This window comes from Entamoeba invadens (assembly GCF_000330505.1).
Source record: "Entamoeba invadens IP1 unplaced genomic scaffold scaff_1105074725643, whole genome shotgun sequence".
NCBI classification, from domain to species: Eukaryota; Evosea; order Mastigamoebida; family Endamoebidae; genus Entamoeba; species Entamoeba invadens.
This window is the reverse complement of record NW_004191777.1, coordinates 704,589-716,287: the sequence shown is the minus strand read 5'-3', so window position 1 is coordinate 716,287 and position 11,699 is coordinate 704,589. Positions and strand designations below refer to the sequence as shown.

General features: G+C 35.4%; 5 protein-coding genes across 5 annotated transcripts; 2 read left to right on the top strand and 3 right to left on the bottom strand.

Annotated features, from left to right (window-relative positions):
* Positions 1-767, top strand: EIN_085280 (pelota protein, putative; the record flags this gene model as incomplete). The annotated part of the gene is made up of 2 exons (XM_004184604.1): positions 1-30; positions 75-767. Coding segments are annotated over 2 exons (723 nt in total), but the record flags the coding sequence as incomplete, so codon positions are not given.
* A 344-nt stretch (positions 768-1,111) lies between these two features.
* EIN_085270 (serine/threonine protein phosphatase 2A 65 kDa regulatory subunit A beta isoform, putative) lies at positions 1,112-3,021 on the top strand (the record flags this gene model as incomplete). Its single annotated transcript, XM_004184603.1, has 2 exons — positions 1,112-1,912; positions 1,966-3,021. The coding sequence occupies 2 exons, from the start codon at positions 1,112-1,114 to the stop codon at positions 3,019-3,021; spliced, it is 1,857 nt and encodes a 618-aa protein (XP_004184651.1).
* A 118-nt stretch (positions 3,022-3,139) lies between these two features.
* On the bottom strand, positions 3,140-3,727 carry EIN_085260 (hypothetical protein; the record flags this gene model as incomplete). The annotated part of the gene is made up of 1 exon (XM_004184602.1): positions 3,140-3,727. One exon carries the CDS (start codon positions 3,725-3,727, stop codon positions 3,140-3,142), a length of 588 nt encoding a protein of 195 aa, XP_004184650.1.
* Positions 3,728-3,992: 265 nt separating this feature from the next.
* On the bottom strand, positions 3,993-7,266 carry EIN_085250 (hypothetical protein; the record flags this gene model as incomplete). The annotated part of the gene is made up of 2 exons (XM_004184601.1): positions 3,993-6,010; positions 6,051-7,266. The coding sequence occupies 2 exons, from the start codon at positions 7,264-7,266 to the stop codon at positions 3,993-3,995; spliced, it is 3,234 nt and encodes a 1,077-aa protein (XP_004184649.1).
* Positions 7,267-7,484: 218 nt separating this feature from the next.
* Positions 7,485-8,297, bottom strand: EIN_085240 (hypothetical protein; the record flags this gene model as incomplete). The annotated part of the gene is made up of 1 exon (XM_004184600.1): positions 7,485-8,297. One exon carries the CDS (start codon positions 8,295-8,297, stop codon positions 7,485-7,487), a length of 813 nt encoding a protein of 270 aa, XP_004184648.1.
* Positions 8,298-11,699: the final 3,402 nt, after the last annotated feature.

Sequence of the window (11,699 nt, the reverse complement as noted above, 5' to 3'; positions counted from 1 at the left end):
TGTCTCCACACGTTTGTGAAGAGAAAGAGAGTGTTGAAGTTTCTTTGTCGAAGAAGCAGAATGTCATCAGCAAGTTTGACAATCAATACGAAAAGTTTGTTGGACGAGTCTATGAGATCGTCGAGAAGAACGTCGACTTCAGTAGAGTGACTGCTTTGGTAATCGCGGGGACGTTCACTGAACGAGCCGCGTTAGCCAAGAGTTTAATTGACCTTGCAAACAAACGAAGGAATTCAACATTGATAGAAGGGTTTAAGAGAATAGTTCAAGCTGCGGCCACAAATGGCATATTATTAGCTGTGAGAGATGTATTGAGTGATTCAAATATGGCTACTGTCTTAGAACAATGCAAAAGCTACAAAGACATGGAATTGGTGTCGCAATTTAATGAGTCAATGATGAGGTCAGAGCACACTGTCGCAATTGGGTATAACGACATCTTGAAAACGTTCGAGGCCGATGCTATTAAAGAACTTTTGCTCACAGATGAGATGACACGAATTTGTGGTGTTGACAAGAGGATGCAGGTATGTAGAATCATTGAGGGATTGAAAAGAAAGGGTATTGTTGTCCACATGTTATCTGGGAAGACAGAAGCTGGCTGTGAAATTATGCGACTTGGTGGTATTGTTGCCATTTTAAGGTATGAGTTAGTTATCGATGAGGATGATGGAGAATTTGCTGAAGACTATAACAGCGACGAGATCGACTGGTTTGGCAAAAATGTCCCACAAGCCATTGGAGATTACATTGAAGTTGATGAGTAGTTTATTTATTAACTCATATATTAACTAATATAAGAAATAGAAAGATCAAAACCATTTATTATATATATAGTAAATTTATAGAATGGTTAAGTGATTAATAGAATAAAAAAATTAGTAAAATAATAATAAATAAAACTATATAACCAAACTGTTATTGTTGAGAAAAAACAGAAGCGTTTTTGACAGGAAAACACCAACTCACAACACTGTTTCAAAAAAAAGATTCAAATGCAAAAAAACACAAACAAAAAGAAAAGAATGCCGAAGAGCGCGAGTGGAAAAGCTTAAATTAACATTTCAAGATGGCCCACAAAAGATGAACGTCTGGGAACTACAAAAAATAAATGGAGTTTCGTTCTATTCCTAAAGCTCTTCCAGCAGAGGACATTGGCCTTGAGAATGCAGAAAAGTTTCTGGCGGACTTTGACCACTTTTCACAACAAGAAGACAGTGAAAAGAGGACTCCTTCCATTAGAAAAATGGGAGATGCTGTCGAGTTTTTGTTAAGTCCCGAACAAACCAAAGAATTATTAACAAAAGCTATAGCACTCATTCAGAAGGAAGAAATAGCGTCAATTAAAGTGATTGCCATTCAACAAATTGTTCTTTTTGTAACCAAATGCCACGAAGGAAACATATCAGTCTATGACGAGTTATATCCATTGATGAAGGACTTGGTCATGGACGAGACAGAAGAAGTTTCTATGGCGGCAAGAAAAGTTTTAAAGAAGTTGGGAGAGTATTTGACCGATGAGTCACAAATTGAAGAGTATTTGAAATTTGTCGACGGCCTTATTGGTAATGTCGATGGCTTTATCTCGACTTCTGGACTCGATTTGTTCAACTATTACTCTGCAAAAGCACAGAAAGAATTCGTCAAAAAGTTCATCTTTGGAAGATTGAAAGCAATGACGGAGAGCGTCCAGTTTGTCATGAGAAAAGGAGCAGTCTCTGTGCTTCCCGCCGTCCTATCAAATATAGAAGAAAGTGATATCCAGACCATTCTAGAGTTGTTTGAGAAGATGTCGAGTGATTCTGTGTTTTCTGTGAGAAAGACGTGTGCTGTTGTACTCATTCAGATCTTCAAGGTCTTTGAAAATAACAAGCAGAAAGTTTTAGAGTATATTGAGAAGTTCATAGACGACGTTTGTTCTTATAATACAACAAAGGTGATCATTATAAAATAAATAACATTAAGAAATCGCGATTTGTAAGATTCCAAATCATCGCCAACTTTGGTAAGATCTGCCAATTCCTTGGGAAAGAATATGTCAGTGAAAAGATGATCACATTCTTCATATCAAATTGTGCTTCCACTTCAGACTCGGAACAACAGTACTATGGTGCTTTTTACTTTGTGACCGTCCTTCAGACTATTGGAGTTGAAAAGTGGAGTCTTTTGACATCGAGTTATGAACAGTTAGCACTCAGCGTCCACTGGAAGAATAGGAAGTGTGTAGCGTCTTCCCTTCATTTATTAGCGAATATCTTAGGCAATGAAATCACTTTGGCTTATTTGATTCCGGCCTTGGATAAGTACTTGTATGACTATGATGATATTAAACAAGTTGCTATGATGCATGTCGTCGACTTCATTCCAATATTGGGACAAGCAAGATCCGTTTCTATTCTTACGTTACTCCAAAATGCAATTAAGACTCCAGATTGGAGAATTAGAAGAACAGTTGCTAAGCAACTTGGATCATTAGCAGAATACACTCCACAATACTCACAATATGTCGAAGAGATTTGTGTGTCACTCTTGGTGGACAACGTCAACAAAGTTCGTCATGCCGCCGGAAAGGAAATGGGGAAGGTGATCAACGCTTTCTTAACAAATGGATATGTCGGTGCCTCGGCATTGATCCAGAAGTTCACTGATATGGCGTCGTCACCTATTAAAGTCCGCAGAGTCGATTTTGTCACCGTTGCTACGGCTCTTTTCTTGACATTGCCACCAGACCAATTCAACCCATACATTCTCCCATCTTTTGACTTGGCAAGTAAGGACAAGGTGAGTTGTGTGAGAGTTGCTGTTGCGACAAACATTAAAAAGGTGATGGAGAAGAGTAAAAACTACGGAGAAGAGATCAAGGCGATTGCTAAGAGACTAGAAGAGGACGAAGACTCTGATGTCAGATGCATTATTAAAAATGGTGAATTGAACTTGTTCAAGAGAAAGAAACAGTCCAATAAAGTTGTAGAGGATCCGTCTGCGTTTGTCGAGACTTTCGAAGGGTTTGGGAGAAAGTAAATGAACTCTTCATTCTTCTTAAGTTGCAGTAAATCTTATACATAAACTAATTTATTTAGTTTATTAACTAAATTATAAATAAGCAGTTAATTTAAATACCTCAAAATACTCACCAAGTTCAAAGCAATAAAGTGGATATGGCAAATAGAAGAGCGAGAATAGAGAGCGACGAGCAAGCTTCTTTTGACACAAGGGAATATTCATTTGAGTCTGAGACTGCAACAATGTCTTTTTTGAACATAATGTTGTTGAAGTAGACAAATGTCTTTTTTTGCTCGAATTGGTGATACAACTGAATTGAAACATATTTGGTTTCCTCTTTGCACTGATTTGGAAATTCTTCTGAGGAAAGTTGAACACATGTCTCTTGTTTGTTATAAGCTCGTGTTATCAAACCACTGTTTGACTCGTCGTCTCCTCTGAAATTGTATGGAAGAAGTCGCACTTTGAGTTTAACAAACTCATCAGAGGAATTGTACTGCATGTTGAAACACAACAGATCGAAGTTCGTCGTGTTTTCGTCGCCATTGAATTTTAAGACATCAAACTGCTGCATCATACCACCTATCCACTTCTTTCCATCATCCAGAACGTATTCATAATAATTGATGAGTGCCGAATCATTGATCTTCCAGTTGTAAATACCATCTGAATAGATCACTTCTTGTGCAAGTGATGTGCTTAAGAGTAACAATACAATGAACATCTTTGTGATATCTAGTTGTACTAAATGCCCTTATATACTCTATTCGTGACTTTACCACTTCAAACTGCTTTATTACTTTCTTCTTTGGTTTAGTAAATTTTGTTATACTTTTATTTAAATTCAATAATTCTTTTTCGTTACTAAAAAATAGAGTCTACCATTCTCTTTGCAAATTCCCTTTTTACCACGTATACATTCTAAAAATACGTTTAATTAAAAGTATAGTTTAACTAACAATAAAGAAATAGTAAAGTCAAAAACATGATTAAACTTGTTCAACAAGTGGGTGGAGGCTTTGGCTTTTCGAGCCTTCGGAAGACAAAGAAGATGTTGAAGTTGTGTTCTTCAGACTGCCATCATCTGTTTTACCATCTTTGTACCCTTTTCTTGATTTTTTCTTATTTGTGTTCATCACTCCTCTGATATTTTCGCCCCAAGACTCTATTGTATTCACGACATCCAAAAATTTGGGTCTGTCCTCTTGGCTTTGTGACCAACTCTTTGACATCAAGTCCCAGTAATTGTCTGGACAACCCTCCGGTTTTTCAAGTCGATTTCCTTCAATAACAAATTGTGGGATCATCCACGGTTGGTTAAATCGTGGATCGGTACTGTCATACGCAGTTCTTTGGCAATAGGTCTCATACATCATTACACCGTATGAGTAGACATCACTTGGGTATCCATACCCCTCAGTCCCTCTCAAACATTCCGGACTCATATAGTTAGGTGTTCCAATACCTTGTGTGAGCGCTTTAGCACTTAAGCTTCGTTCGGAGATGTTTCTGCACGTACCAAAATCAGTAAGTTTCCCACACACCGTTGAGAACTGATTCAGAGAAAAGACTAAGACGTTTTCACCTTTGACGTCTCGATGAATGATTTGGTTCTGGTGGAGGTATGACAACGCAAATGCGACGTCTTCTAATATCTTCACTTTCAGTAAATAAGAGACGTCGTGCTTCCCCCATATTCGACTCAATGAACCATACTCCGCAAACTCGGTCACGATTGCTATTTCTCCTTCAGTGTAAACAGCTCCAATTAACTCAACAACACATGTATGACGCAATTGTGTCAACATCGACACTTCATGATTAAACTCCTTTTCAAGTTCCTCAGTCAAACTCCTCGACTTCATCTTCTTAATGGCGACATCACGAGTGCGGTATGTTCCTCTAAAAACCATTCCAAACGCACCTTCGCCAATAGCTGGTAACATTGGCTTCAACTCGGTGTGGTCCAGTTTGAGTGATAAGTCAGACTCGACTATAATAGTAAATTTGGCAGTCTCTTTTGTTTGTTCGTGGACGTCCATTGCTGTGATTCCAATAACATCGGACACCGAAGCAGTGCATGCCATTTTGATCTTGACAGAAATACAAATCGCTGTTCGTGGATTCAGAGTTGCGTTGATGGGGTCAATAGTCAATTCATAGCGATGACTTGGTGTGAAGTGGAACTCGAAGAAATACTGTTTGTTTGTCGTGTTTGCGATATTCACGATTTCCTCGTATATCTGGTCGACAACTGCTTTGTTCTTTTTAAGACCAAATGTCAATTCCCATTTATCCGTTTTCAAAGGGAAGTTCTTGTTATCTGCACCAAGAAGTAATAATTCCAAGTCTGAAGTAACTTTGAACGGCTTAATGGCATCATTCTCTTCATTTATTTTCCTGACTCTTCTCCTCCAAAAGATCCAGACAATACCAATGATGATAATACCTATTATTATAACTCCAAACACAACAAGAGGGACTATAAGAGCTATGTTGACTTTAGAACACGAAACCTCCCCTGAATCTAATGAATACCCATCCTCACATTCAGAGCACTTGTCTTCAGAACACTTTGCACAGTGACTTAATTCTTTACAAGGAGCACATCCACCATTTTTTACATATTGGGTATCATCCAAACATGACGTACAATACGGTTTACTCACAGACTCTACCCATTGACACGTTTTACAAATAGAAGGACATTCAGAACAGTTGTACTGCTTTGGATCATTCACATTGATATAATAGCCAGGAAAACACGCCTCACATCCACTTGTACCACTCTTGCACGTCATGCTGATTTCACTTTGGCTCTTACAAAGCATAAACTGTGAATCATTTGCCCACTCCTTTGGACGGAAATAGCCCGGTGCACACGTCAAACACTCAACACTTCTTTCGCACGTCCCACACGATACATCACACTTGGTGCAGTCTTGGTCGTCATCAACTCCTCCACCAATGAAAAATCCTTCAATACAAGATGTGCAGTATCCCATATCTATCTCATTAATACACCACTTTTAAAGTTATCAACAAACCCGTTTTAGTGCAATTCTCACTTTTAAGAACGCAAATTTTGTGCGTAACACCATCGGTCACTTGCTTTTTCAAGACATAGTCTTGAACACAAGCAGTGCAATGATCTTTGTAATCTTCACATAGTCTGCATTTGTCGAGGCACAATTCACACTCTTGCTTGCCAAGAGGAACAAAGTATCCCGTTGATGTGACGTCAGCAGTGATATCATTAGCACACTCTTTACATCCGGCTTGGTCTGTTAATTGGCAATTGATGTCTTTCGGAATGCACGTCATGTTACTATCGAAATAGTACCCTGTTTTACACGACAGGCAATGAGTCTTTTCATTCACACATGTGGCACAAACATCGTCGCATTGTTCACACTTCTTATCGGAATTGAAAAAGTACCCTTCGACACATTCAAGACACCCCAACTCAGCAGAACCTTCTTTACAGTTCTGAGACTCAAGAGTTTTACATAAATCGCCCACTTTAATGTATCCTTGACGACACGAAACACATTTGAAACTTTGTCCAATGAAATAACCAGACCAACAGTTAAGAACGTAACTCTCGCAACTTAAACAATACGGACTAATAAGAACATACCCAGGAAGACACATTTCACAGTGGTCTTCCATTGTGTACGCCGGTTCACAGTTTTCAATGGGAACACATTTCTGGCTTTTCGCATATGTTTTATTCACACATTGTTTGCAGACCAACGACTCATCGCAGATCGCGCAGTTATCGTTACATTTTTCACATTGCGAAGATTTGGTTTTGAAAACTTGGCCTTCTGGGCATCGACCGCAATCAATGTCGTTCGAGGAAAGAGAACAGTCAACGCACTTCGTTTGGTCAAGAGAGAGAAAATATGTAACTGCACTGTCGGTCTTACATGACAAACAGTGTGTGGCGTTACACGTTTCACAATTCGAAAGACACTCTTTACATTCGTTGGATTGAAGATAATACCCCTTTTCACATCGAATACAAATTGCAGGGTTATTCGGATCATTTTCTAAACAGTACTGGACTTCGACGTCCGGGAAACATGAAATGTCGGGAACACGAGAACTGGAATCGTACACCAATTGGGTGTGGCACGACACAGAACATTTTATACAATGATGGGAGGAAATCTGGTCTTCACACCTGCACTCATTTCCTTCATACTTCAATGCGGTGATGCAGTGAAGTATAATAAACAGGGTTATTATAATCCCCATTGTAATTATTCAGTTTCCAAAAATCATATTTTGTTCGTTTTTTTCGTCTTATTACAAAAATAAAGAAATTATTGGTCGATTTTTGTTTTTTTCAAAATTTATAATAATAATAATAATAAAATTAATTAAAGAATTATTAAACATATGCTAAAAACAAAATTCAGTTTTTGAACAGACCGTTTATATGTTTGAATTAAATTAACAAAATACAAGTTCAATTACAACAAAGCAAGAACTCCAAGGAATGCTACAAGGGCAACACCAGTAACTCCACTTGTGCACACAAATGTAATTGGCTCGAAATGGACTTTCTCACAAGGTTCAACACTGGTCGAAGGCTCTTTACTATTTTCTTCTTCAGATTTTGCATTGCTTTTCACAATGGACTCTTCCTTTGACTCTTCAATGCTTATCTCAACTGAGTTGACCACACTTTCCACTGACTTGATAACACTCTCTTCGACAGATTTCACAACACTCTCCTCAACTGATTTGACTGTGGACTCCTCGTCGTTGATTGACAATTCAAGATCAACAGAAACAAATTCGTTTGATGTCGACAATTTCACTTCTCTGATTGAGACAGTAAGGTCGTCGTTTGAATCTGGGTCGTTGAGTGAAAGAATGATTTTCTGGGTGGAGTTAACGGTTATTGGAATAGTGACCTTGTTTTCTACTCCGGAAATCCCGATGAAAGTGTTGGTCATGTTGGCGATATACTCCACGCCGTCTTGGTAAGTTGTATCTTCCACATTAAGTGTAAATGTGACTGGGGCATTGTCTTTGCTTTCAAATACCATATAGAATTGGAGTGTTGTGTATTTCTTTACATCTGTGGTAAAGTCGTTGACAAACTGTATTGATTCTTTGATGGATCCATTAATGTACTCGAGTCCATTGACCTTGACAATTCCCACATTTCCATCAGTTGAGTTGATGTGCCACCCTTCCTCAAACTTTCCCTCTTTGATGAGATAGGACTCTTCAGATCTTGCAAAGCAAGCAATGAGAAGTAACACAAGCGCGTTCATTTTTGATGTTCTTCCTCATTTTTTCTGGTGTCAAATACGCCCCCATTCCAATCTAACTTGTCACTCTTCTCAAATCTAATCCACTCACTTCTCATTTTGTTATAAATAATTTCCAAGTTTTTTAAAATGATTTTTTTATTGTTTTTGTTGCTAATAACAAAATAACTTTATAATATACAGAGAGAGTAATTAATGAATGACAAGAATTAATTGGGTGACAGATTAATTTTAAGTAATTTAATAAGTCTTTTATAGAAATTGTTATTTTGTGTAAAAAAAATAAATAAAAAACCAAATCCCACTTTTTTACATCATTTAATGCCAATTTTTTTCTTCCATTTGTAATAACTTTTTTAATTCTTTGAACAAGAAATAAAAAGAGTTAACCAATATTATAATATACAAATAACAATAATTCTTATTGTGAATGTCATGTTTTTTTTTCAAAAAGGTATTTGAGAGGTCTTTGATAATAAAAGACTTATGTTGAAGTTTAACTTGAAAAAGAAAAAAAATCAAATATGCTATAACAATAGTGTATTATATAACAAATTGTAGTTTTAAAAATAATCACAAAAATAACAAACAACAAATTCTAATAAAAGGTCAATAACTATAAGTATAAAATAAACAAAATAAAAAGCATATTTTTTGGTTTTTAAATCATACAATTGCTATTTGTAAAATAATGATTTAGTAATTTTTTATTATTTCTTATTGTAAAAAAAAATCAATTGTTGCACAAATAGGTACAAGTAAAATATTTGAAAGAACATCAAAGACAAAAATGGGTAATTACTCGACAAATTTTGTATTGACCCGCTTATTAAATAACAACTTATTTTGCCACAACTAAAAAGTTGTAGTCAAGCGTCCCAAAACTTTTTTCAGTCGGATACATCCACGAAAAATCGCCGAAAATCCGGAGTATATAAGAACCAAAAAGGGAGGAAATTCAACGTATTAATAGTATTTAAATTACGAAAGTATAGAAAATGGTGAGAGGTAAACTGAAGTGAAACGAAGAGATGAATAAAAAGACATAACAGAATACATTCAGAATATTACAAGTTTCTATTCCAGCTGATTCCTTCGATGAACGATGAGCTTTGAGAATTAGCGGAAGACCCGGAGTCGTCGACGAAAGGCGCGGAAGAACGTTCGAAGGGTGCAGGAGCGCCAGTCCGTTGAGGGAACTTTGGTTGGTCTTGGAGGTAGTCATCGATGATCATCATGTCAGAAGATCCCGCGTACGAAGTCGAAGTCGAGTCGATTGAGATTTGGACGGTTGGAATTGGTTGAGAGATAGGGATCGGCTGGTTGCAGACAAATTGCATTGAATACACCAAGTTCTAAGTCTTTTTATAAAACATTTTTTGCTTTATATCCGTTTCCTGAATTCAAAGAACATAAAGGCGACATCTGTTTCGGCATTTCTCACTTTTTTTTACTTAATCGTTAGTTTTTCTATTAATTTTACCTAATCTTAATTAGTGGAGGAAAGATCGGGATATAATTGCCGGGAATGTTCGACGACGATCTATTTTGGAACGGCATTTCAAATTCGAAAAAAAACTCTCTTTTGTATTTTTTTGTGGTATAAAAATAGAAGGCGTTTCATGTTTTTTCACAAAAATGGAAAATCTGTGAAGAAGGCCGAAATCAACCGAAGGATGGGATTTTTCGAACACCAAAAAAGAATGAGGAGAAAAATGGGGAAAGTGGAATTATTTAGAAGTAGTCAGCTTTTTGTCTGTATTTTCGGGAAAACTCTTCTAAATCAAAGAAGTTATGTTATATTTTAATTATCGACCTATTTTTATATTTGTTATTTTAAGGAATTAACCCGAAATGACAGGTATATTATTGTAGTCGATATGGAAAAACAAAAAGAACTGCCAGTCTCATTTTATATGCAAATTCCTTCAATTCAAGATGTTTTAAAATGACAAAAATGCAACACAAAAACAAATTTATATTTTTATTTACCAGTTGTTGTGATTATAATAGAATTTTTAATAAAATATGACCAAAAAATAGTAATTTAATAGATAAATAAAATTGCGTATTATGTTGCAAACTTTTTGTTTTTGTTCTGTCAAATAAAAAATTTGTTTGCATTTTTTTCGGGCAGTTGTTTGTTCAATTTTTATTGATTTACGTCGAACAATCTTTTCAAATCACTCAGTCTTTTTCTATTTTTTGGAATTTTTATAAAACAATTCACTTTCTTATTATGTCCAACAAAACCACTTTCAATTTTGGGGATTGTTTAAAAATAGAATTTTAAAGTAAATTTAACTATTTAATAATCAAATATATTATACTACAATTTAATGTAACTTTATATATAAAATAATTATATTATTTTGTCATGAAAAATAATTTATTTTTTATATAGAGTCAGTCGGATAACGTTGTTCAGTCCCCAGACGTTGTTCGGCTCGGAATCTTCTTTTATTGATCTAAACATTTCCATCAACCCCCAAACAAATTATCACACAAAAATGTTATTTCTTTAGAAAAATGTTTTTTTTGTAATTTTTTATAATTTTTTGGAACTTGTAAACAACTAAAAACAATTTTTCATTCAATTTGAGTTCTCTTGATATTGATTTCAACATCAACCGTTTTTCGATTACACCGCCAAAATGACGCTCTCGAGAAGAGAGCAACCCAAAGGCGAGTAACCGCATTTGATTCTATTAAAACAGAAAAGGAAGAATAGCACAATAGCAGTTTGTCAGTTTTGGCTCGAGTAACAAGACTTCATTAGACAACAATGAGCACCAGAATATAATGATTTAATTGGCTATTTGTAAACACAAGATTGAAATAGATAAAATAACAGACTTATGGAAAGACTATGTTTTGTGGGTGGCTTAAAATTTTTAGTTTGACCTTTTTATCAGGGTTAAGAACGTTATAATATATGATATGGTTATTTTATTATATTTTTTTATTACCTTTATTTGTTATTAAAACAAACATAATAATAACCAATTTTTATAGCTTTTGTTTAACAATTAACATAACAACCATATTAATTTAGTAAAAAAAACTATTTTTTATAACAATTTATATATTATTTCTATAGTTTTATATCATTTTATCAATACATTTTTGATTAAAAACTTGTTAATTATTTCTTGTCAACTTTTCTAAACAATTCAAGACTAACTCTCTTCGGTTTGTAAAGCTCAATACCATGTTTACTGTATAAAGTAGAGTTCTCTGAAGATCTGGCTTCATCTCTTAATCGTTTAAAGACTTTTCTGTTGATTGATTCTTCATTCTCGTTCTCTTCAATCATGAGACTATTTTGGCATTGAAAAATTTCTTCTTCAGTAAAAAACCAATTAATCTTCGTACAAGATTTCCTAACTACTTCACACACTACAT